Here is a 27,478-nt window from a genome sequence, read left to right as displayed (position 1 = left end):
GCTTTGATCTTTTTTATATTCCTTGCAGTTACTGTAGGCCAGCCAGTCCTCCATACAGATGTGAATACTCAAATGTATAGCCACTTAGTTCAGATTATTAAGATATACTCATTCATGGTTTCTTAAACCAAACAATGAGTCCTGCTGTGATTGCTCTCAAGAATAGAGCTACTTACTACCTCTATATTGATGTCTGTACAACATTTCTGGAAAAAGAAAAGAAAAAAAAATCTTATTTCATATATCTCATTTAAAGGAAAAATAAAAATATACAATATTCCTCAAGGAGACGTAGGATAAAGTGATATCAACTAATGATGCGAGAGTGTTCACAACTCTGTGCCTGAACATTTAGTGTTAATATTCATCATTATGTGTTCATAGAGCATGGGAAGTGAAAGAAAAATCTCTTGAAGAGAATATTCATGGTTTTTGTGGGAGCCAACTAGGTATTATGATTCATGTAGCCATGTATGTACAAATGTCAAATAGGACTATTTACAATTTATAGATAACTGCCACAAATGTTGACTGAGGTAGCCAAAGCAATTCTGTGAAGAGGACAGATGACATCACTTTTAGAATATGAGTTACTTTGAGTTCTTTGATTAGTCACAATTAAAAACTTTAAATGCATCAATGAGTGAAAATCGTCCTGCCATCTCTTTTGAGTTCCAAATAGTTAACTTGGATATAAATTCATGATAGCACATATCTCAAAGAAACTGTTTTAACAAAGCCAAAACATAAGCCCTCTTTTCAAAAGGTAGTGTCTTATGTCCTACACAAGCAAAAATAGTTGGCAGGAAACATAGTGATTCATATAGAAGACCCAAGCAGAGGGGGGTTTGAAGGTATTTTTGTCCCTGTCTTGGCTAACTCTATCAGACCTGTGAGGGGGCTGGCAACTAAGTGGGCCTTTTTTTTTTTTTTTTTTTTTTTTTTTGGCTTTCCTCTCATATAAAAAATTAAGTCTCTGCATTGAATAATTTCTGTTATCACTGCTGCCATGTGAACAAGGCATTTGAGAGGTCTGCCCACTGGATTATAAGGATTTTAAAAAACTACTATGATGGTAATTATACAGATGATTAAAGGTTGTGAACACTAATAGGAAACTTGTATCACTGGCTGAAGAAGCATAAGAATTCATCTGTTGGGTGATGTACAGTTCTTCAGAATGTGTGCTAGGGGGTGTTAATGCACTGACAATGTAACCCTTGCTTTTTAAGTGCTGGAGATGGTGATGTAGGTATTGTTCTTCCATCTGAACTTATTATCATCACCTCCCATGCAAGTCAACCTTCTACATATATAGTGAGAATTAATTTAAGAATTGGATCTTTCTATATGGGAAACTAGCTTATCAGAGGAAGTAAGTGCACTAGATATATTAAAAAGTCTCTCTCTCTCTCTCTCTCTCTCTCTCTCTCTCTCTCTCTCTCTCTCTCTCTCTCTGTTTTCAGTACAAACATTAGAGTATCACAATATATTTACAAAATTTGCCAATTAGAAAGTACTTACCACAGTCAGTAATACACTACTAACGGAGTCTACAAACATGCAATCAAACTTGCTGCAAAGAACCCATAGAGTTTATAGAGCACCAAGGAAAGCGTACGTACTTTACCTCTGCAGGACCTCGAGTGTTTATTCCAATGACTACGTACGTATAGTCGGATCATAACCAGAAATAGCATGTACAGAATAACCTTTCGCGGCATGGGGGTAGCCCAGGACGTAATTACATGGAAGAGGACTCCTGAAATAGCCCACTTGATGGCACACGTGTTAAAGGAGACCCACTTGAACTGAGAGTTGGGGTGAGGAGTCATGGGTGATAAATTGACCCTTCATATCTCAGCCCTTCTAAATGTAGGGCTGGGACAAACAGGTGGAGTTAAAAGGGCGTGTATTTATAACTTAGGGATGTCATATATTATCAACCTGAGAGACGGAATATCAGAGAGAGAGAGGAGTGTCACTAATCACTATTTGCGAATTTTTTGTTATTTTGAGAGACAGTAAAGAAAAAAATCATTGTTTATACCTAAGACTTTTGTGGTATTAACTTGAAAAAGACAAGACCTAGTGATCTTTTATACTGTTAGCTTGACAGGGGCAGGGAGAGGAAAAAGCTCCCATTATAATTTCAATCTATAGAATTTTGTGCCGTAAGAGAGATAGAGACGGTGTACAGTATCATCAGATGTGTGATATTTCTTTCTCTCAAGCAAATTGAATTCGTAATGTAATGCCTAACATACATGTTTTCAAAAATTTGAAAGAAAATGATCGAGAGTAGCCTACCTACTTTTTGTTACACGCATTGGTGATGGGACTACTTTTTTTATTATTTGAAATGGTGGAACTACTTTCTGATTCTGCTACCGTAGGTATTTGAAATGATGATGGGATATACTTTTTGTTGAATTGTTGATGGTACCACTTTTTGTTCAAAATGCTGACGGGACTTTTTTTTTTTTTTTTACGATATGAAGAAACAATTTTTCTTATTTGAAATGATGATGGGACTTTATTTTTGTTATGTGAGATAGCGATGGAACTTTTTTTTTTTATCGTGGCGTGAAAATATTTTAATTTACCGGTAGATTTGTTTTATAAAATCACACATGTGTATCAGACTTATAGGGAAGTAATGATGATAGTAAGATAATACCAGTAAAAAAGACAAATTAATGCCACAAATATTAACAAAAAAATATGAACGTAAGAAAATATTATAACAATTAGGAACAATCGAAATGCCACAAAGAATTAAGAGAATCCATAGATAAGAAATAGAAAAATCTTTAATAACAAGATATCAAAACACAAAATATCATACACATAAAAGGAAAAAAGAAATAAAAATGGGAGGCGGAAGAATACAGTGCCAGAAAACCAAGTCAGAGTGGGTGACAAACAGCAAATGATGCGAGACGCGACGACGCTGCTGGCGCAGACTGAGTCTGACTGACTGACTCGCGACACGGCGACAGTCTGCTGGTGACTATGGAGTGGGTAGGGTGTGCTGCTCCCTCACCAGCATCAGTACCACGTGTTGGCATGTCGGTGGTGGTGGTTGGCCTGCTGTTCCCCCTAATTGCTTCAGAAGGGAATGCGTCTCTGCTCCACGAGTGCAAACTGTTATGCACCACAACTCTCCCGAGGAATAATGCCACAGAAACCTTAGTGAGTATTATTATTATTGTGTGTGTGTGTGTTATCTTATTTTTGTTTTCTTGTTTTTTTTTTCCTCCTACCATGACTACTACTACACTAATTTACACTACACTACACTACAATATACCACACCACACCACACTACACTACACTACGCTGCGCTACACCACACCAGACTACACTACACTACACTACATTACACCACACCACACCACACTACAATATACCACACCACATCACACCACACTACACTACACTACACTACACTACAATACACTACACTACACTACACCACACCACACCACACCACACCACACCACACCATACTGCACTGCACTACACTACACTACACTACACTACACTACACTACGTACACTAAACTACACTACACTACACTATACTATACTATACCTCAATTTTTTTACATAGCTTCTAGACTACATTGCCTTACACTACACTATGCTACTACTACTACTACTACGCTTGCAGGACAAGGTGGTGGCATGCGATAAGGGCTGCGCCTCCTACAGCCGCTGCCACGAGGTCAAAGGACGAAGGGCGGCTACTCTTCATGATATATCCACACTTTGTTTAGCTGAGTGTGCAGCTTGTAGAGAGAGAGAGAGAGAGAGAGAGAGAGAGTCTATATTCGGATCAGTATGCTCATATCTATATGAAAATTATAAAATGGGTGAAGTGTAAAGGATTATAGTCTATAGTTTTCGTATAGTGTTATGATAATTGTACTGTTTCCCAGCTTGCACAGAACTGTTTGGAAGTGAAGCTGACTTGAGGGCTGCATGTGTCAGAGGATGTAATGGCCAACATCAACAAAAATATGGCTTGGTAAGAAAGATTTCTATCACTTTTATAATTTATTCGTCTTACTAAATTATTTAGTCCCTTTATTTGATTAATTAAGGCAGCGTTTCCCAACATGGGATGCTGAAATCAATTACAGGGGTGCTAGGAAGTGATGCATACACTTACTTCACTTTATTTTATCCTTCTAATAACAAGATATTAATTAAGGGTGCTGGACTGCTTAGACATGACAACAGAGGGTCGGAAAAAGGTTGGAAAACGCTGAATTAAGGTCATAACGCCCAGTGTATATAGTCAGTCATTGACGGACTGACTATATTGATCAGTTTTAATTTCAGCTATATTATTCTAGTAAATATATCTTAATTCTTACACAAACATTTATTTGTTAATTTATTGTACTCATTTCTTCTTTTTTCAGGCAGCTATTGGTGACGCACAGTTTTCGTCACAGAGACTGGAAATCCTGGATGATGCAGCTACCGGCGTGGGAATTACTGGAAACGAAACCAGAAATGTGTCGCTGAATATAGAAGGCAACATTCAAACAGACATAAAGGCACAAGCTTCTTCAGGTCCAAACATAAGGAAGAACAATGTTGCTACGAAAGGCGCCAAGAAAGTGGTGGACAAAAACATAGCCTTCAACCTACAAGGGGAAATTACCAATGAGACAAGTTCTGAGGCGGCTCTAGCCATGCATGGAAAAGGAGGATATGTGTCTTACGGCAAGAGAGGGAGAGAAGCTTCCCAAAATACATCTGTCGATATCCAAGGTGTCGTGTCACAAAATGGCAGCTATGTTGATGTCTCCTCCCAATACATACCTCCTGGGGCAAAGGGAAACCTCAGAGCAGGGAGAAAGATGGGTGGGGAGAGAAAGAAGAGGAGGAAGGAGGATGAGGAGGAGGAGAGGGAGATCACCCAAAAAACCAAAGCGTATAAGGATTAGGAAGAAAAAAATTTTGAAAAAGAAAAAGAAGCCCATAGCGAGTCGGATCGAGCCAAAGAAGACTGAGAAATTAGGAAAGATGGTGACGGCCCCTGTGGCTACGTAGCAATTATGTCTAGATAAAAGGAAGGGAATTACTGCAAAGTCCTTATCTTTATTAATACATGCATATACAGTATTTACATTGATTTTTTTTTTTTTTTTTTTTTTTTTTAAGGAAGCGGTAAAACTCGTTGATTGTTGTTACTACTTCTTGTCAGAGTTTATTTGATGTTTATTTATTTATCAATCTATTTACTTGGTTCCTATATCGAAGTACACGAAGTTTTGGCAGATTAAGACTACCGATATGATTAAAATTAATGACGCTTCTTATCGGATGCATTTTATTTACTGTAGTATTTTGTTACATGGAGAGGTAGTATGCTTCTATAAAGCTTGTGATATTTTGTTAAAAGTGGCTAGCTTTTGCAATACACTTCCATTTATACATGTGATGTAAAAGTTAAGGTTTTTGCATGAACTTTAAATTTCAATAAATCCGAAAAGTTTGATATGAATTTAATATAATCCACCAAATCATGTAGGTACTTGTTATATTTCTTATTGCATTCCTCATGCAGGTATTCTTGGAAGCATTTATATATATATATATATATATATATATATATATATATATATATATATATATATATATATATATATATATAAAAGGATGTTCAACTTATCAATAATCAATGATATTTAAAGGAGCGGAACCCATCTACAACAGAAGGGTAGTTACAGCAGGGGCCACACATTCAAAACGTTTAATTCGCCTAGTTTTGATGCTAAAGGCAGTAAATGAGACAGGTAGAACGTCGCTATTTTATGTGGTGCAAGCCGAATTGATATTAAACGTAATTGTTTTTAATAGGAGTATTGGTTTGAACATTCGATGCAAATTTGTCAGTAATATCAGAGAGAGAGAGAGAGAGAGATTGATTGATTGATACATTTATTGTTGGATTAATAAATAATTACAACCCCCTGGGCAAAGACTTAAGGTTAAAGTATCAAAAATCTACACTGGACAGTATACACAACAAGAATACAAGTACTTCGATAAATAAATACACATATTGCACACCTTATTGCCTAAACATCCTACAGTCTAGGGGCAAAGACGTATAAGATATTGTTGCATTGTCGCTGGACTGAGTTCATACACGTCTCGAGGCTATTTTCTATTTTTTTTTTTTATTAATTAATTAATTTATTTATTATTATTTTTTTTTTTTTATTGTGCGAGACCCTACAAGCTTCTCATGACTTTATGAAGTCACCATTTACATTGAGAAAGACTGCTTCGGCCCACTCTCCCCCCAGCAGCCCACCGAATCCCAAGTTCAGGAGTGGTGAAAATAATACATCACTTGGAGATTAAATCATTGTATGATTCAATGTCCCCAATTATATATTTAAAGTATCTCACACTGAAAAATAACAAAACATTTTACGATAATGTGGAATTACAATAATTGGTATTTTGTCGAGATGGTGATATTTTCCGCTAGATTCGGCCAGCGCGGTGTGTGTTGACAAGCCGCCGCCACGCGCGGACGCTGGCCTCCTAGGCTTGTGTTATCATTTAGTGCTGTTATTTCTTCCACCACAACCATGAAGTCAAAGACGAGGATAGTGCAGATATCCAATATTGCACCTCAAGCCACCAAGGACCAGATGTCGACACTGTTTGGCTTCATCGGCAAGATTGAGGACATTCGACTGTACCCAACCATGTTAGTATCCAGTGCCTGCCTTCATGCTCCCGTGATTGCTTCCTCCACAGGTCACTTAACATTTAGGCTCTCCACTTTATGTTATGAACTTTCTAGACATAGATAATGGGAGCTGCTACTGTGGGTCAAACTCCTCCGGCAGGTTGTTCCATTTCTTCACTAATTTAGAGAGCAAGAACATGCTCCTTTGATGGGCGTGATACAAAAGGTGGGAGTGTTTTGGTGCAAAAGATTCCCACCTGTATGATAAGGTGTCCCATGCGCAAAATATTTCTGTGCAGAAAGGAAAATTGCCTTGTATAGTTTATGACAACAGAGTAGGGAAGTATGACCATTTTAAAATTGATTTCAAGATGAAACTGCAATTTTCCTAACGATGGGTGTCTTTTGGGTATCATGATTAGCCTCACTTAGTACAGGTACATCCTTTCTGCAGTGCTACAGAATAACTTGAAATTTATTGAATTCTAGTACTGCAGTAGTGGTCATATACTAGGAAAACGGGAAGCTTTCCCCCCATTTAGAGACTGTTGTAAGCCAGGAGTTAACTTGCCACTTGGGCATGAGAAAAGCAGTGGTTTACAACCTCCAATTCATTTACATGATAACCTTATAGCCTTGTATGGTGAATTTGCAGTTTCACCCAACCATGGAATCTAGTATGTGGCTAATGTTTTCTGGTGAGAATTGTAATGTAATAGTTGATGGTATGTGTCATTTCTGTTGCAGGTGAATATTTTTTTTAGTTATGACTTTTCTTTTTTTTTTTTTTTTTTTTTTTTTTTACCAACTTATGCCTACCTCTCATTCCCAATGATCTTGGGGTATCTATGGGGGAGCAGGACATTTGACCAGTTACTTGACGAGGTAGGATAGGATGATTGACCAGGTCATTTAAGGCTATTGATGAGAATATTTTCTATTAAATTTTATTGATTATTATATATAGGTATATACCTATATATATATATATATATATATATATATATATATATATATATATATATATATATATATTCTCATGTTATGGCCTATAGCACCTTTAGGCATAGTGGAAGAGTATATGTGGGAAATGCTGTTCAGCTTCCGCCCAATAGTGGTATAGGCAATTTTATTTATAGTGGTACCCATATTAGGGCTCATATCACCACCCAAGTACATCTTTGGTGTAACCACCTATAACCTGGGTATCATGGTGATATGTAGGTAACTTTAAACCACTCGACAAATGGCATAACTTCAAAGCAGTATGTGATGGGATTCGAACCTACATGTGAAGGTCTGCCCGATCCCACGCTCGCCACCTTATCCACTACGCCACCGCCTCCCTAAATAAATATACATATATATATATATATATATATATATATATATATATATATATATATATATATATATATATATATACTTAATTTCTCTGAAATTTTGTTACTAACAGTAATTAAAGTAATTACTGAACAGTAGGCCTAGCCTTAGGTTAGGTTAGCTCTAAAGGTTTGCTTTTGTTTAGTGTCCCTTGTGGGTTATGGTGTAACAGATATAGCTGGAAATGTAGTGTTGGCAAGGCTGCTCGGTGTAAGCAAACCAACAGCTGGGCCACCACGTCCACCTGCCGCCCTTACCATCAAAGTATTTTCATAATTTTTTTGTGATTTTGTTGATTTCCACTTTTTTTTGCAATGCATAATACGCAATTTAGTGCTCTCCCACCCAAAAAGCCCAATTTCCCATAGATAGCTACCCAAAGATTGTTGGAAATGATTGGTAGGCATAAGCTGGATTTAAAAAAAGTCATAAATTGAAAAATATTAATTTGCAATAGAAAATTACATATACCATTAATCATTTCACTATTTCTCACAAAAGAAAACAGCTACATACCAGATTCCATGATTGGGTGAAACTGAAAACTGTCCCCTTGTACTCTGCCCTTAGCCATAAAGCAATAAGTGTAGAATAGTTAAGAAACAGCCTTTACAGTTTGATGGATGATGAGCACTAATGGTGACAGTTACCATTCTCTTGCCAGAGATGAGATGGGATTTAGCAGAGCTTGGTGCAACTTTAATTCTTTCACATGTGTGACTTTGACTTTGTGATTTTGCCGCCAGATCTGGCATGACTTCGACTTTGCAACACTATTTTTGTTACTTCCAGTGTGAATTCTGACTGTGACTGTGACTTTTTTCCCCAGTGCGACTCCTCTGAATTACAAAGTAAACTTTAGTACGATAACAGAAACATGGTTTTTATAAGGCAGAGAAATACGTATTTATGTATGTATATATATATATATATATATATATATATATATATATATATATATATATATATATATATATATATATATAAAATCATATATTTATATGTTTTTTGTTAAAATACAGCCTAAACTAATATCTACAGGTCAACCATCTCCACCACCATGACCTCCTGGCCAATCTTCTCCAGCCACAGTAATTTCTTTAAAAAGAGTTGCCTTTCTTCCTGTTGAAAGTCGCAGAAAATTGGTAGTGTGACTTTGCTTAGTCTGACTTTTTTTTAATGTTTGTGACTTTGAAATTCATGCTGTGGCAGAGTTGCAACTCTGTGCTGCAATGCCCAGCTTTAGGATTCAGGTGCCTTTCACTATCTATTTGTTTACAGAGACTACATATATTAGTGTGGTAAGAAGCAAGAGAAAATTGAAGAATGCTTCCTTTTATTGATTAAAGTTTGAGATAGCCTATAGTAAAATAATGGTGTATTTAGGTGTTGCCACCATGGGAATTCCTCTGGTCACTGTTCTGCCTTACCTTTTGTGATATGTGGTCATCTCTCTGTCTACTACATTAACTAGTTGTTTCAGAATGAATCTAAACTTGTAAACTTCTTTGATAGCTGTGATTTCAGTATATATACTTCAACAGTTGACATCACTACTTTCCAGTGTCTCCAAGGTACATAATAGTTTGAATGAAACTACACACACATTACAGCAAGGTTTGAAGAATACTGTTACCTTATTCCCTGTAATTAAGTTTCTCTCTCTCTCTCTCTCTCTCTCTCTCTCTCTCTCTCTCTCTCTCTCTCTCTCTCTCTCTCTCTCTCTCTCTCTCTCTCTCTCTCTCTCTCTCTCTCTCTCTCTCTTCCCCCCCAACCCTTAGGATCTCCTAGACATAATTTAAGTATCCTGACATAAAACTGACCTTGCCAGGTGTTTACAAATGTTGAACTGTATAGACAGCAAATTTGCTACTCACTGTATTGAGCTTGGTTCTATTTAGTGTCTGGTAACTGTGGAGAAGGGCATAAAATCATGTGAAACACATACAGTATAATACTGAAAAGGTGTGTCTATAAAGAAATATAGAGATAGATGTAGGAGGGAAACCAGCAGTTTGGAAGCAAAGATTTAGGTAGATGAAAAGAATCAGATGTCATAATTTCATCTTCGTCCTGTTAAAATGTCATGTATTTCAGCTAAAAAAATTGAGTTGATTCATGCCTTAAGAATATTTAAATGTAAACCATTTCAGAAAAATGTAAAACTAAATTGGCAGGATTTTGTACTTGACCTTAGCGTGAAGATGAATGAAAAATTAGCATATAACTTAACCCAAATTTATAGCTGTTTCCTACATGTATAATTTCTTGCCACTTCAGCACTAGAATGAATCATTAGTGTACTAGCATAATATTCCATATATCATCAATTTCCATTACACTCCAGATAATGTAAGTGAGGAATCTCTCTCTCTCTCTCTCTCTCTCTCTCTCTCTCTCTCTCTCTCTCTCTCTCTCTCTCTCTCTCTCTCTCTCTCTCTCTCTCTCAAGAGGACAAGAGTACAATTCTTCAAATTAACACATAAAAAAAAAAAAAAAGGAAGAAGCCTTAACCTTACTGATACCAAAAACTGGCAGCATTTCTATAATAACTGTTATTTTGCAGTCGCGATGTTGCCATACCAGTCCAGTCTCGTATTTGTTTTCTCAAGTTCCATGACCGGGACTCAGTGTCTGTGGCGCAGCACCTCACCAACACTGTCTTCATCGACCGGGCCCTCATCATCATCCCCTTCACCCTGGGAGACATGCCTGACGAGCAGCGTGCCATGGAGATCCTGGGCACCGGGGGAACCATTCCAGGCATTGGGCCGGAGACCAAATGGCCGCCTCACCTCACTAACCAGGTGGGTAGTGGTGGTGGTGACTATATGTTTCCATGAATGAATAGGGTGAGATTTTGATTATTATATCCATCACTAGCTTTTGTTCTATGCAGAGGATTTATAGTTTTTTTCAATTATTTTTTTTATTTTTTTATTTCATGTTACCTATTTATTTTTATTTTTCCTTAGATCTTCTGTGATATTTGATTGTGGTTCTGAATTTTCCCTATTTATTGTGTATAATTTTTGTGTACAAGCAACCCCCACTTAACGAAGGGGTTATGTTCCTAAAAAAAAATTTCGTTAAGTGAATTTTCGTTAAGCGAACCAATCATAACAAGTTTAACCCCTGACTTGAGCTTCCATTGAGAGTAAACAAAGCGAGAGTGCATCATAGTACAGTGAAAGGTTTAATGAAAGTAAGAATTATGAAGTTAAACATTTAAGCAGTTTACTTTAAGACTAAGTCATTATAATGTACACTAATGTATGTATGTAAGTAACTTTATAATGTTGATGATCTTAAATTTATGAAGGGAGGGAGAGTGGAGCGGGATGATTGTATCACATACAAAACTTATGTACCACATTTCCACAAGGCTTTCCATTTTATCCATTGCAGTCATGAGTTCAGGTGGTTCTTTTAGCTTGCAAGGAAGATATGATCTCACCAGCCTTCTTAATAGAGTCTGTTCACTTGAAAATGGTAGACAGTAGATGGAATCAAGCCATGGTGGGAAGCAATGCTATTAGTTTTCTTGCCTCATGTCTGTGAATAATATCCAGCTTCACTTCGAGAGTAAGAGACTTCTTGGTCTTCTTAGCAATGCTAGGCGACATTGGAGGGCATTTTGGTGGCATGTTGAGCGAGGGAAGCTGCTGCTGACATTATTGTTTTGAACAGGAGCAGTGACTGGTGCGCGTGTTGTCCACGAGAGGCGTTGGTTTATTCAAAAGCCTGTCTGTCGGCTTGTGTGATACGGCGGGGCTTTCAAACTTGGAAAAAATTACCTGGATAAAATTTCATTAAAGCGAGTTTGGTGTTCGTTGTTACGAAATTTCGTTGTGTGAACCTTCGTTAAGCGGGGGTTGCCTGTATTTATTTTACGTTCTTTGTTTTTTACTATTCTATTTGTTTCATTGTACATAATTTGTTTCATCTTTTTCATCATCTAGTTGAAGCTGCTTTATTTATAAATAGCTGTTTGTTATTTTTCCTCTCTCTCTCTCTCTCTCTCTCTCTCTCTCTCTCTCTCTCTCTCTCTCTCTCTCTCTCTCTCTCTCTCTCTCTGTTTTTATTCTCTTGAAGAAGTGGCTCATTGTTCCCACGACAGGTCAGGAGCAGGAAGTTGTGAAGTATTACCATAATGCAAGAGAGCAGATTATGAGAAGTCACACCTGCTGATGTTCCTTTTCACTCTGTGGTGTTCAATGGTAGTTGGTGTGGGATTTTTTCAAAGAATAGAGATGTGTGATATTTTCAAGATTTTTTTTTTTTTTTTTTTTTTTTTATGATTTATTTATTATTATTTTATTTATTTATTTATTTATTTTATTTATTTATTTTTTTCACAAGATAACCCCAGCAATCAAGTTAAGTTTTAGATCATATAAGTTGAATGAATTGAGTGGACAAGGTAATAAATACTGACATCAGCCTTTTTTGGCCTTACAGATTGAGGGCATTGTATTGAGGACGATTGACCCTCACCTGGCAGAGAATGACCTGCCAGATTACCCTCCACTGCCAGCCACCACAGAGTCCCACAAGATCAATGACATCCGGCGCACCATCGTCTTTGATAACTTGGATCCAAGTGTAAGTGACTAGCTTTGTGTTGAGTGGATTACTTTATCAGATAAGCACATCATTATATTTCACTAAATTTTTACACCACCGAATCCACACTTGTTACACTTTTAAGAGAGGATGTAATGGAGATCTTTAAGTAGTATAAGGTGATACAGCATTATAAAAGTTATTTAACAAAGGTGATATAAGCAAAATTATCAAGATTAGTAATTAGGGTAAAACAAGAAATAGTGGGTTCAGATTAAAACAATTTAGAAGAGAGAAAGAAAATGGGATTGGTTTTTGGATATAGTGGTAGATGAATGAAATTAACTCAGTAGTCAAGTTATTAATCCTGATTCATGGGGCAGCCTTGAAAAAAGATTAGACAAATTTATGGATAAGGATGGTAGATGTTGGTGTGTTTAATACAGGAACTTCCACATGTAGGCCTGGTGCCTTCTTGCAGCATTCCTTATTTTCTTATTTTATTCTTTGCCATCTTCTCTCAGATCACCACAGACCAGCTACTGGAGTTGGCGTCAAAGGCTGGGGAGGTGCGATATGCACGTCTTGGTGTGGAGAATAATGGGTCTAGAAATGCCTTGGTGGAGTACTCGGAGCAGCCTTCCATCATCCCTGCCCTCAAGTTGCACCACCTGGAGCACATGGGCAGACAGATCAAGTGAGTAATGAGATACTTGTACTGGCTTTCCTTTACATTGCTTTTCTAGACAGGGTGGAAGCAAAAGCTTTATTTTTGTGTGTGAATTCCTCTGTAACTGACTGTCTTCAGCCTCTCTCTCAATGCCTGCCTGCTTCTATATTCTTATAACTTGAACTCTTTCAAGAGAGGGGTTGGCTAGAGACCATTAAAAATTAGGTATGTCTTATCAGCTATTGAGGGGCTTAATCCTTTGATGTCTGTTTATTTGTTATTTGTATGAGCCTAGACAATCTTAATCACCGGAGGTCTTAACTGCTTATTTGGTTAGTCTTCTCTTTGCTTCTAATGTTATCTTTTTTAGATCCCACAATAAACTTGTATTACACAATAACTTTTTAGTTTAAGGAGAATCCACAACAGTCAAAGGCTTAACAACAGACTCCATAGCTCATTGCAAGAATTGTATTTTTTTATACTTATATAGTTAGAATTTGTTTTGTTATGTTACTCGAGGTCTTAAATTGGATCTGCGACAATAGTGGAGATCTTTCCAAAGAATTAAAATTTTTAACTGAAAGAAATTATACATTGCTGTTTGGGATGGTTATTTTTTATTCTTTGTGTTTTTTAAATGTGTTTGTGGATGTGGATTCTTCTGCAGGAAATATATGCCTAGTATTCAGTGAGGTATATGTTTATTTAATTTTTTTTTGTTTTTGTTTTTGCACATACTTTTGTCACTTCTCCCTAGGGTAAACCACTCCTCCGTGGCCATTGTGAAGCCGCAGACCAAGAGCAATGAGGCAGCCCAGCGGGAGATCGAGGAGGCCATGAGGAGAGTGAAGGAGGCACAGAACTTCATTGCCTCTGCCATAGATCCTGTCATGTCATTCCTAGATTCTTCAACCAAAGAGAAGAGGTCCCGCTCCAGATCAAGGTAATGACTAACATTTCTGCACTTGTGCAAAGAATAAGAGGAACGGGAGAAGCAATGGTTGTGTTTATAGAAGGCATCTTGGCGAATGTTTTAGTGCCATTACCTCGGAAATTCAGGGCAGAAGATGTCATAAAAGAAAACATTTATATATATATATATATATATATATATATATATATATATATATATATATATATATATATATATATATATATATGAATATTACAAAAAATTACTATTCCTTTTTACTTGAAGTTAGTTTCACACACAACATATTTCTTCCCTGTCCAGATCACGCTCTAGGTCTCGCCGCCGCACTAGGTCACGTTCACGGCGCTCAAAGTCTCACCGGCGGACACGTTCTCGTTCACCACGCCACCGGTCACGCTCCAGGTCCAGGTCTAGGGAGCGGCGGCGTTCTCGCAGCCACTCACGCAGGAAGAGGTCATCTTCACGGTCACGTAGGAGGTCCAGGTCCAGGTGAGCCTCCTTCATGGAGAATGTTTTAATACTAGAAGTTCCTTTCTGAAAGCCTGCTCATTGTGTCTGTAAGGGTTTATGTGAGCACTGAATGAGATCAATGCAAAAAGTGATTTGTTCAGAAGCAATCAAACTCCATAGGGAAAGAATGAGCAATAATGGTGATGAAAATATAGGGCATTTTTTACAAGAGTGCCATTACAGATCAAAAGACTGTTCAGTAATATTTTGTGTAATTTTCTTCCATAAACAGTCATTGAATCAGTGCATGAAGGGAGTTTTGATTAAAAGTAGGAAAATTCTTCTATCTGTGTTCAGATCTAACTCAAGAGTCATAAAAGTAAAAAATTATTGATATTAAGAATCTATCAGTGGTATCAGGAGAGTATGTATTCTTTCACATACTGTAAACATGCAGAGTCATACCAAATATACCTTTCTCTACTCTAAACATGTTATGAGTAGTAGCAATTTCACAAAAGTATGCAGAACTATTTCCATCAATCAACTGGAGCCATTCTTGCCCTCAGGTCCCGATCAAGAAGAAAGTCACGTTCCAAGTCTCGGTCAAAGCGTTCCCGTTCCAAGTCCAAGAGCAAATCCACTTCTTCTCGCAAGGACAAGAGTAGTAGCAGTAAAAACAAGGACAAGGACAGAGATAAGGACCGAGACAGAGACAAAACTAAGGATAAGGACAAAGAAAAGGATAAAGACAAGGATAAGGATAAAGAGAAGGACAAGGAGAAGAAGGAAGATAGGAAATCTGATGTGGTAAAGATGGAAGTTATAGAAGGGGATGAAAATAAAGAAATTAGAGAGGAAATAATGAAGATTGAGGACATCAAAGAAGAAAAAGAAGACAAAGATTTGGAGCAGGATAAGGAAGCAGAAAATATCAAAGACGAGGAGAAGGACAAGGAAGTGGAGAAAGAAAAGGAGAAATTAAAAGACAAAGATAAGGAAAAGACTAGAGAAAAAGAGAAAGATAAGGACAGAGATAAGGATAGAAAAGAAAAGGATAAGGATAGAGACAAAGATAAGGACAAAGATCGGGAGAAGGACAGAGATCGGAAGAAGGAAGTAAGTGTGTGTGCTTTGGTGTGTATGTCTTTGTATATACTTGCATTTTTTTTTTTTTTTTTTTTTTAGTATTAACTTTATTGAGTTTGAAGTATTTCCTTTGCCATTTATTGTCTTGTAAATAGTTTGTAATGTCTTTAGATAATGTTGGGAGACAAAATTGGCCTTTTGCTGCACTATCTGTCTTGTTTTGATGTTCACTGTATTGTTTTGCTCTATGTTATACAACTTTAATGTGTATTACTTATCTATATTTCTGAAACAATCATATCGTGTGTGCGTGTGTGTGTCCGTCCCTCCTACTTATTTATGTATCTAGTTTTGGTATGCAGGATTTTTAAGTCAAACTGTGTGTGTTACTTTATAAATGAAGCAATGAACATTATTTTTCTGTTCTATTTTGTAAAACTTTTTGAGCATCCATTTAATGTGTCTCTGCTTCACATGTTACAGTCAAGTAGCAAGTCCCGACGCTCCAAGTCTCGCAGTCGTTCAAGGGAACGCAAGAGTCGCCGCAGCAGGTCTAGGTCTCGTTCCAAGAGGTCCAGGTCACGATCACGTTCCAAGAGTCGCACCCGCTCCAAGAGGTCACACAAGTCAAGATCCAGGTAATATTCATCTTGAGGGTAGTGGTAATGGTTTGTTTGAGGATGTACTCCTGTAAGTAAACATTTGACATGACTTTCTTCCCCATGGTCAGGTCACGGTCGCGGCGCAGGTCACGCAGCAGATCACCACGCTCTCGCCGTGACAGATCCAGAGACCGCCGTGGCCGCTCTCATGACCGCTCCAAGAGGAGGTCAAGGTCATCTTCCAGGTCCAAGTAAGGCACATGCCCATTGTCTCTCAATTGTAGAAGGTGCCCTCAGGCTCACCCTGAAGGCTGCCACACACTGGACTTCTCAATGAATCTCTCTGATGAAATGAGCAATATTTGCAGTGGAGAATTGTCCGTCTTTGTATGAATGTCTCTACATGTTAAGAAATCTATGTGTCTGTCCTTCCATGTGTATCTGATTTTTGTCCTGAAGAACTTCCCCGCGTAAATGGCTGCATTACTAGCCTCCATATATTTTAGTCCCTGCATTTCTTACATGCATGCTATAATTCTCTTGGATCCCCTTGTCACCTTATCTTACTTATATCAGACCACCTCCTATTTCATTGCAAGTCACACAATTGGCTTACATCTACTGTATTGATATTAGCTTTTTAATATTTTGCCATTACCTCTGTCCATGCCAGCTTAAGGAGCAGCATTTGAAATACCTTTAAGGGGACCGTCCAGTTTAGAACACTGTGTCATATCTCCGGTAAATATGCATGAAACGCTCTGATTTTTATGTTGTGAAGTATTTGGAACATGTACATCAATATTAGACATTGATCCCCATTCTAGTCCCTGACCCCGCTATGCAATTATAATTGCAACTAAAACTTACGAGTATTATTCTGGCGTTATTATTTGCTCCATAACCTTAATTTTTCCTTTGGCTAAGACACGTTATAATATGACAGGTTTTCACGTCGTTAAATTTTTTATTTATTTATTAATTTTTATTTTATTTATTTATTTTTTTTATTTATTTATTTATTTATTTATTTTTCTTTTCTTTTTTTTCTCCAAAAAATAATAATGCAAAATTACAGGTCACATATATATAAAAAATAGTGACGTGAATTGAATGAAGAAGTATTTGTCTCCTTTTTAGTTTTGTTTCATTGAAATCAAGCTAAAATTGGCTTTAAAATAGATTTTAGAAGGGGAATAACTTATGTTTTGAAATACAGGCCAATAAAGTTTACCGATCGATCACGATCCCGTTATAACACACTAGGAAGTTTATTCAGGTCTACTATATGTTCTTTTTATCTACAATCTCATAATACAATTAGATATATATCAGGTTCCTAGTCCCCTCCTGTCAATGATATGTTGGTCCTGAAGAGGCTTTTCTTCCGACTCCAGCTCTCACTTTTTCTGGTTGTGATGTGTTCTTGAAGTTGCATGTCGTGCAGTGCATAGTTATGGTGTTCTCATATACATCAGGCTCCAAACTGTAGTCAATGGCAGGATCTGGGGATCAATAACGAGAGGAAAGATTTTTCAGCCTCCTTTTCATCAGCATGACAAGCTCATCGTCACTTTCCACATCTTCATTTCCTTTCTCAGTATTTTGTAGAAGAGCTTCTCTAATTGTGAGTAATGAGGCCTTTTCTTCTTCATTTCCTTGTCTTTTTTCTGCATGAGATGTGGTGTGGAAGTGGTGAGGGTGGTGGTGGTGGATGACGCGAGGATGTGCACTGGAGCATTTAAGGTGTCAGGTTCAACACGCTCTTTTTATTCTTTGAGCTTCCATAATCATATTCCGGGCGTCATTCCTCTGCTTATTCCTCTTAACCACCCGTCCCATGGTTGGCAGTAGGTGAAAAGAGGATGCAGTAAGTAAATTACATGCTGTTTAGCAGAGTGAAGGGTGGGTAACGAGAGACGCAGCAACAACCTCTCTCTCTGATAACTGAGTCTCGCTGGTGCCTTGATTGACGCCATTCATAGACTTTCAGTGTTGCCATACAGGCAAGCCCGGCTTAACGAAGGGGTTACGTTCCTAAAAAAAACTTCGTTAAGCTAAACTTCGTTAAGTGAACCGATTATAACAAGTTTAACCCCTGACTTGAACTTCTATTGAGAGTAAACAAAGCGAGAGTGCATCATAGTACAGTGAAAGGTTTAATGAAAGTAAAAATTATGAAGTTAAACATTTAGGCTGTTTAATTTAATTCATTATTATGTACACTAATGTATGTATGTACGTAACTTTGTAATGTTGATGATCTTAAATTTATGAAGGGAGGGAGAGTGAAACGAGAAAGACACTAACCGGCAACCTGTGGAATGTAAACAAAGGGCGCATCATTGTATCACATACAAAACTTATGTACCACATTTCCACAAGGCTTTCCATTTTATCCATTGTAGAGTCATGAGTTCAGGTGGTTCTTTTAGCTTGCAAGGAAGATACGGTCTCACCAGCCTTCTTAATAGAGTCTGCTGAAAATAGTAGAGACAGTAGATGGAGTCAAGATGGTGGTGAGCAATGCTATCAGTTTTCTCGCCTCTCGTGTCTGTGAATAATATCCAGCTTCACTTCGAGAGTAAGAGACTTCCTGGTCTTCTTAGCAACACTAGGCGACATTGCAGGCCGTTTTGGTGATAAGTTGAGCGAGGCAAGATGAGCTGCTGCTGACTCTGTTATTGTTTTGAACAGGGGGAGTGACTAGTGCAAGTGTTGTCCATGAGAGGCGCTGATGTATTCAAAAGCCTGTCGGCTTGCGTGATACGGTGGTGCTTTCAAACTTGGAAAAAATTACCTGGATAAAACTTCGTTAAAGCGAGTTTGGTGTTCGTTAAACGAGCAGATGGTAGTAATATGAAACCTTCGTTGTAGCGAAATTTTGTTGTTTGAACCTTCGTTAAGCGGGTGTTGCCTGTATTATGTCCACCAAAAAAAGTTAATATTTTTGCCTTTTTTTTTCGAAGTTTATGAGGGAAAAAAACTGATTCTACTGATGTAAACAAATGCACGTGGTTGAGTATGGGACCTTTAAATGGCATTTAAATGGAAACCAATGTGTGTTTCACCATAAAACTTTGTGAAATAATAGCTAACACGTATACCTACCACATACTTTTTTTCCGCAAAAAAACATTTTTCGTATTATTTCGGTCTCTAAACCTGACGCCCCCCTTAACTATCTTACACTTAACTTCTTCACTATACTTGATGCACCAAATTTTTTTTGCATTTAAAATTTTCTCAGATTTTTTCTATCACATCTTTTGGTTGTGCGTCATTGTGAGGCAGATGCCACATTTACAGTACTGCATCACACAAAATAGAAGTTTTTACAGAAAAATATTGTAGAAAAGAACTTGTAAGTTTAGGTTGTACCTCCCTTTTTTTTTTTTTTTTTTTTTTTTTGTGTGTGTGTGTGTGTGTGTGTGTGTGTGTGTAATTCACCTCGGTCGTTTGCTGGTCACCCAGCCAGTCTTCCCCATTACGGAGCGAGCTCAGAGCTCATAGACTGATCTTCGGGTAGGACTGAGACCACAACACACTCCACACACCGGGAATGCGAGGCCACAACCCCTCGAGTTACATCCCGTACCTATTTACTGCTAGGTGAACAGGGGCCACACTTTAAGAGGCTTGCCCATTTGCCTCACCACTTACCGGGACTCGAACCCGGGCCTCTCGAATGTGAGTCGAGCGTGCTAACCACTACACTACGCGGTGTGTGTGTGTGTGTGTGTGTGTCTTTAGTCATATAATTGTCATTTTATTCAAGTAGTAATTGACCTTTGGATTGGGAACTAATACCTTAGATATTAGCCAACAATTATGCACTTGCATCTTTTTTATTTACCATGACCCATGCTGAGACAGGCCCTGGGGGTTCAGTGTTAGTTCACAAATGCTGCACTTGAACCCTTTCTCAGTTCTGTGGTGTAAATGTAAAGCTGTTGGTTAAGTAACTTTTTTTCTCTTTCCCAGGTCAGGGAAGACGAAAGATAAGGATTCCAGCAAAAAGTAAGTTTTATGTTCCTTTATGTATAGGTAGATTTTGGTCAAGGTTTCCAATAGCTAAAGTTCAGAAGACTTTTCAAAGGATGGAATATAATGGATAGATATGAAATATCTATGTGAGATACTTCAAATGTGGAGGAAAATTCTGCTGGATGTTTGAAAAATATACAGGTGACAGTGTTAAGTCTTTCTGTCACATTTCTGCACCTTTGAGGTAAAGTGAAACACAGCATAGTCAAAAACCAAACAGTGATATTCTAAGAAATGGAGGCTGGAGCTTTCAGCAGAAGAGTTGCCTCTCAACAGTTACATGTGTGTTATGGAAGTGTTTTGGCTTGAACCCTGTCTCTATGAGTGGTGCAGTTGCTGTCTATGTTATTTTCAATCAACACATGCTAGTCAGCATTATTGCTCTATCAGCTCTATATTACTCTAATTTTTACTGAATCATCAAATTTAAGCAAGGCATTAGCTAATCTAAATCATGCCATTAGGATTGCTTTAGAACAGTGGTTCTTAACCTTTTTACTACCACGCCCCCTCTAGGAACTGCTCTTTCCCTCCACGCCTCCCTTGCATCTACAAACAAATTTCACTCCCAGATTTAAAAAGAAAAAAAAAAGGCTTTTTAGTCCATTTACTAAGCATGAATTACATTAGTGAGATATTTGACACTGCTCTAAGCTACCAGATCTTGAATACTTGGTTAGTGAGATATTTGACACTGCTTCGTAGCTACCAGATCTTGAATACGTGGTCAAATTCTTGGGAGTGCACAACGTAAGTCCCCTTCAACGTTCAGGCGGTTTCTGTACTTGGTTTTGATAGCAACGAGCTCTTGTCATGAAAATAACCCATAAATGGAAAAACTTCTACTTTTTACCTGAGGCTTGTGCCCCCCCTGGAAATCACCCACGCCCCCTAGGGGGACGTGCCCCCAGGTTAAGAACCACTGCTTTAGAATGTGTATGAACCCCCACCATTATAAATACTGGTCATAGACCACTGGAAGACACATGGAACTAAAGGGGGTAAACTCCATGGAAACTGAAGCTGTAATCACATTAGTATCAAATTGCATTGATCTTCTGAAAAACACTTTGGGTATTTTGATATCAGGTATATAATAATATGTTCTCTTATTTTGGGGGATTGATAACTATGTTTCAAACTAAAATCATTACAAAATTATAAGAAATCTGTAGAAACCCATATAAAGATTCACCACAAGTAAAGTTTATTGCAGTATATTTTCTCTGTAGTTGCATTAATAATTAATAACATATCATCACAAAAATTATAAGAAATATGTATTAACCCTAATGAAGATTTCCTCCACTGTTAAAACAATGAATGGTGATGAGGTACTGATGAACTACTTAGCTGCCTGGTATCTGTGGCAAGCTGGTGGTGCACTAAGGCATGATTCTGCAAAGTATGAGTCAGAAGCCTGCACTGGGTTGCATGTTCTTGTTCATTGGGTTGCCACAGTGTAGATGTGTTAACTAAATTGTAATAATACGTATGTATGTAAATTGATTTTCATATCAGAGGGAGAAATATACATTAGAATGGATGTACAGTGTTATGAAGATAGTATATAAAGTCAAATCAAGTCATGCTGAAAGAAAAAAGTATGAAGAACACTCCATTAGAAACTCATTACAATAATTATTTGTCCACAGGAAAGACTCTCACCGGGATCGCAGCCGAAGCAAGGATGGCAAGGATCGGGACAAGGACAAGCAGAAAGACAAGGAGCGTGACAGAGACAAAGAAAAGAAAGACAAGAAGAAGGACAAAAAAGAGAAAGAAGAAAAGAAAAAAGAATCAAAGGTACAGAAAATTGTAGGTGTTAATAGATTCTCTAACCCACTTTGAATATAAACATACAGGGGATCCTCGTGATTTGACCGTTCACAGTTCGAATTATTTCCAATTCGAACTCAGTTAATTAATACCCAATCTTCAAGGTTTGACCGACTGACTTGCCAATTCGACATTCATATCTTGTGCGCCACCCACCCAGTCAAATTTGCCACCAGCCCACCAGGCAGAAGTGTAAAGAGGCTATCACACTGGCCTATGATACACGGAATGAGGAACATCCGCTCCAGATAGTTGGAACTTGCCCGGGATTAGCGGAGCAAAGTTGGGATGGCTTCATATTCATTCCGGTTCTCCATTTATTATCCCAATGAAAAATATAAACGTAATCTATGTAATAAAAACCTTTATTTAAACTATAAAGAATGTGCTTAAATTTTTCATGTTGGAATATTAAATAATATTTCATCAATTTAGAAAGATAAAACATATATTTATCATGTTGATAGTTTGGGCTCATGGCAACCACCTCTGACTCCAAAGTTGCCGTCGCACACATCTCGGTTCTTCTATAGTTTCTTTTACTTACTTTTCTTCAATAAGAGGAAGTGCAAGTGCAATTCCAGAATGAAGTACAGGTTGAGATATAAGCGACATGGTTTTGTTCTGGTTTGTTTTGATTAGGCTTGGTCTTGGTCGATCATGCCGCGCAAAGCCGCCTCCAGCCCCAGCCTTAAGAAGCACAATTTCCTGCCTTTCAAAGATAAGCTTGACCTTATAAGAAAGTATGAGGCAGGTATAGCTCACAGTGTCGTTGCAGCACAAATGGGTGTCCCTAGATAACAGTATCAACAATTTGGAAGAACAGGGACAAGTACCGCGAGACCGCTGCATCAAGAACTTCCACGACTTCCCTTGTTCTCTGCGGCTAAAGGGGCTCCCGTCTCAACACGATGGAGGACATGCTGATCAAGTGGATAGAGGACAGGACACAACGCAAGATACCTATCAGCATGGGCCTCGTTCAGGTTTTTGTGACGTTTTGGGGGGTCTAGGCTGGAGGTTTGTCCCTATCCCACATAATTCTTCAGTATCTTATGGAAAAAATTTTTCATGATTTGAATAAACACCAATGAAAAACCGCCCTAACCCTGTCAAATTGCGAGTATCCCCTGTACATTGTGACCACACGTCCTACTTGTTGATGGTGTGTACATAGCCAACAACCACATCTCATGTGTTGGTAATGTAGGGATACCCAGTAATAGCATGTCTTAGTGGTGATGGGATGCATTTTTTAACAGAATATATAGATGGTACATATGTGGTACTTTAGTAGAATTTGACCTGAACTTTTTTGGTAGGGCAGAGTCCATGAATTTAGTGTTTCTTTCATTTGTATACTTTCATCACTGTTATCACCAGTGGAGACTGTTGCAAAGGACTGCCATGGTTTAAGTATCACAAGTGTATTATCTGCAAAACTTTTTTTCCACACAGCTTCCATGCCTCAGCTACTTTGGCATGCAGCTTCAGTCTCATGTCTCTCATGAAGAGGTCTTTTCCTCTCATTTTATACCTCATTTTCATTCTCAAACAGTGTATCTTCATTCATTTTCTGAATCTGTCCATTCTCTGACTCTTCCCCTTTATTCATTTTGGGGTAAGTTCACAGTTCACTCTCTTAAGATCTACTCTTTCATACAGTTATTTCTATATTTTTCCATTTCTCCTAAATCCACAGCTTTTGCGAGGAAGGACATCTCTACTGCCCTAATCCTTGACAAATCTCCTTCACTTGCTGTCCATGTTTCACAACCCTATGTCAGTGCAGGTAACAAATGCTGTTCCGTAGGCTATTCTAGTCTCCCTACTAACATGTCGTTCACTGAACTGTTTTGTTCATCATATATCTTCCATCCTGCCATTAATTTTTTCTGTCATTTCAGTCTTTATTGTTTTTTCTTTGTACAGTGTGTTACTTTTACCACTGATTTTTCTTGTCATTTTATCCTTTATCTAAAGTTAACCTTGCTGTCAATTCGTCTGCTCCATATCTATCATCATCATCCCATATGCCTTTCCTCAAGCATTATGGCTCTTTTGTGTTACATTGCCTTTTTTTTTTTTTTTTTTTTTTTTTTCCTGGAAATTAATTTGCACAGTCCTTTCTCATGAAATGATACCACTCAAAGTACATCTCTGTCACATGTAAGGTATTCTTTGTACTTGGCTTAATTCCTCCACCCTCACAGGGGGCATGGCCAGCAGCCAGCTGAGTGCAGGCATTACCTGGGTGGACCAGTGACCTGGTCCTGTCACACCTGGACAAGGCATCAAGACTTGTCGGCGGTACAGATTGCAAAAGAGAAATCAAATGAAATATGCACTTGCAACATAATTTATATAAGAAATCAAAATGTGAGAAGAAAGTAAAAGTTTTCTGCATCGAAAAGAGCTGTAAAAAATATGTATGCTCTACAAAGAAAGCTTTACAATAAAGCTAAAAACTCAAAACTGAAGTGTAGCCTTCAGTTACATTGTATCCATTAGTTCATCCACCTCCAAAAATTAAGCGCTGAAAATGAGGTGGGGTGGGATTTGCCCTTCACCAGACAACTAGTGGTGTAGTGGTAGGCCTTGTGTTGCTATGCTAGAATTGCAAGTGTTCTGATGTATTAAAAAGTTTCTTATATGATATTTGAAAAGGGTAAGGCCACTCCCTGAAACTTCTGTGTTCTTCCAAGGTGTCCCGGGACTATGACGAAGAGGAGCAGCTGGGATACGACGGAGAAGAAGAAAAGGGGAAAAGGAGGGACAAGGAGGAGGAGGACAGCAAGGACAAGGGAGAAACAGTTGACATGGACATCTCGGACTCTCCATAGCTACCTTCAAGGCTGCTAACCATTCTGAAGAAGCCTGTTTTCATTCCCAAGAACTCAACATAATCCTTGTTCAGTCTGTACATTTCTTGATTTCAGCTCAACGTAATGAGACTATGAGTGATTTGTTTACCTAAAGGTGTGTGTGTTGTGGTGTGAGGTTTTTGTTACTGCTGGGTATATTGTATCCAAATGTATTCAGGTATGTGTATGATTGATAATTGGCAAGGGTAAGTAATAAATTACAACATTAATAAAATTTTGTTTCTTTGCATTTGCATTTTCAGTTGAAGAAAATGAATTATGTTATTTTTTATTCTTCATTGAAACTATAGTATGATTATTTTTTCCTTAGCATTGTATTGCCTTATGTAATAGGATGCTCACATACTATTGAAGTGAAATTTGCTGATTTGGTTTTTCTTTTTGTTATATTCACAACTTATAATGACTGACTTTAGTAGATATTTTTTTGTTGTCTTGTGTACAGGTATTCACACATTTACCTGTCTGTCTGTCTGCTGCAATAGAATGTTTGTGTTGAAGTGTGTTGTACATATGTGTTATGAATTCTTTATGAAAAGAGACAGATAAGTGACCTTGGGTATGGGTATAAGTATCACAAATTTGTTGCTCTCAGAATTAGCTTTTAGTGTTCATAATACGTGTCACTTAAATTAACATAGACTCTTTGAAAAGGTTTATGATGAGAGTATTACAGGATGCATTGACAACTCATATGTGTCCATGCTGGGTAAGATGTTTCTATTATGTTATGTGTTGATGTCTTCTCATGATTGTCTTTTCTATAGGGGATCTTGCCTAGTATACTGATAGATAAATAGAAAAAAATTGATAAGATAATTGTTTTTCTTGAAGTTTTGGTTATATACACTTGTGTAGCTTAACAATAATATCTGTATCATACCTTTAGGAAACAGAGAAATAGAGGAGTCATAACATCATGCTCTTGAATAACTAACAAGCAAAAGAAAGGAAAGACAACCACTCAGTATGGTGTGAAGATGCCCCTTGGCAAGTGGAGCTAGGGATCTCCCAATTTCATGTCAGTACTAAACTATACTCTTAAATAAATGAATATACAGTATGAAGATTTGTATTACTTGATTCCCATGAAATCCAATGACTAGATTTAATACACTCGTATGTAGCTAGTTTTTTGGTTCTTTAGGATCTAGCACTCATTGGATTTATCTATTATTTTCTCCATTTATATCTTTCACCAGAACCCATGTGAGATAAAAGCTAATAGATTTTGATGCTAAATGAGCTGGACATGCTCATAGGAAGAGCTTGCAAAAGGCAAACCAACCATTATAAGGCAGCAGCCTGCACAGGGTAGCCTATACAGTAAGGGACGGGGTCTCGTTAGCCTAAACCCTTGGAAGGCTTATGGACCTGATGGGGTCCCTCCTATTGTTCTCAAAAACTGTGCTTCCGTGCTTGTACCCTGCCTGGCCAAACTCTTTCAACTATGCCTATTGACTTCTACCTTTCCTTCTTGCAGGAAGTTTGCCTACATTCAGCCTGTTCCTAAAAAGAATCACCATTCTAATCCTTCAAATTACTGTCCTATAGCTTTAATCTCTTGCTTGTCTAAAATTTTTTAATCTATCCTCAATAGGAAGATTCTTAAATATTCACTATCTTCTATCTGATTGCCAGTATGGCTTCCATCAAGGTCGCTCTGCTGGTGATCTGGCTTTCCTTACTGAGTCTTGGTCATCTTTTAGAGATTTTGGTGAAACTTTTGCTGTCGCGTTAGACATATCAAAAACTTTTGATAGAGTTTGGCACAAAGCTTTTGATTTCCAAACTGTCCTCCTATGGTTTTTATCCTTCTCTGCAACTTTATCTCAAGTTTCCTTTCTGACTGTTCTATTGCAGCCGTGGTAGACAACCAACCTAAATCTATTAATAGTGCAGTTCCTCAGGGTTCTGTCCTATCACCCACTTTCTTTCTATTATTCATTAATGACCTTGTTAACCAACACAACCTTCCAGACAACTATCCCCTCTTCTTCAGTGACACTCAACTGTCTACCTCTTCTACATTAAATGTTCTTGGTCTGTCCTTTACTCATAATCTTAACTGGAAACTTCATATCTCATCTCTTGCTAAAGCAGCTTCTATGAAGTTAGGTATGCCAGTTTTCTCTCCCCTCCAACTGCTAACTCTGTACAAGGGTCTTATCTGCCCTCGTAAGGAGTACTCTCTGCATGTTAAGGGGGGTTCCACTCATTATGTACAGCTTTATTAGATATGGTGGAATCAAAAGCTTTTTGTCTCATCAACTCTGGGCCCCTC

The 27,478-nt window shown here is 37.8% G+C and overlaps 2 protein-coding genes across 6 annotated transcripts; both read left to right on the top strand.

The window, feature by feature from the left end:
• The first annotated feature begins 2,637 nt into the window (after positions 1–2,637).
• LOC123514401 lies at positions 2,638–5,517 on the top strand. The gene is made up of 4 exons (XM_045272317.1): positions 2,638–3,195; positions 3,676–3,796; positions 3,944–4,032; positions 4,433–5,517. The coding sequence occupies exons 1-4, from the start codon at positions 3,016–3,018 to the stop codon at positions 4,961–4,963; spliced, it is 921 nt and encodes a 306-aa protein (XP_045128252.1). The 5' UTR covers positions 2,638–3,015; the 3' UTR covers positions 4,964–5,517.
• Positions 5,518–6,520: 1,003 nt separating this feature from the next.
• On the top strand, positions 6,521–26,257 carry LOC123514399 (splicing regulatory glutamine/lysine-rich protein 1-like). 5 transcript variants are annotated; one of them, XM_045272312.1, is made up of 12 exons: positions 6,521–6,744; positions 10,676–10,916; positions 12,571–12,714; positions 13,200–13,372; positions 14,106–14,291; positions 14,583–14,771; positions 15,302–15,851; positions 16,305–16,459; positions 16,552–16,674; positions 20,408–20,443; positions 22,126–22,288; positions 25,015–26,257. In XM_045272312.1, exons 1-12 carry the CDS (start codon positions 6,623–6,625, stop codon positions 25,150–25,152), a joined length of 2,220 nt encoding a protein of 739 aa, XP_045128247.1. In that variant the 5' UTR covers positions 6,521–6,622; the 3' UTR covers positions 25,153–26,257. The 5 variants fall into 5 exon arrangements, with proteins under 5 accessions (XP_045128247.1, XP_045128248.1, XP_045128250.1 ...); XM_045272313.1 differs by having other exon boundaries at positions 6,522–6,744; positions 22,126–22,276; XM_045272315.1 differs by lacking the exon at positions 25,015–26,257 and adding an exon at positions 24,523–24,629 and having other exon boundaries at positions 6,522–6,744; positions 22,126–22,276.
• The last annotated feature ends 1,221 nt before the right edge of the window (positions 26,258–27,478 follow it).

This window comes from Portunus trituberculatus, chromosome 37 (assembly GCF_017591435.1).
Source record: "Portunus trituberculatus isolate SZX2019 chromosome 37, ASM1759143v1, whole genome shotgun sequence".
NCBI classification, from domain to species: domain Eukaryota; kingdom Metazoa; phylum Arthropoda; class Malacostraca; order Decapoda; family Portunidae; genus Portunus; species Portunus trituberculatus.
Note: the sequence above shows the minus strand (reverse complement) of the source record. Positions and strands in the feature narration are given on the sequence as shown.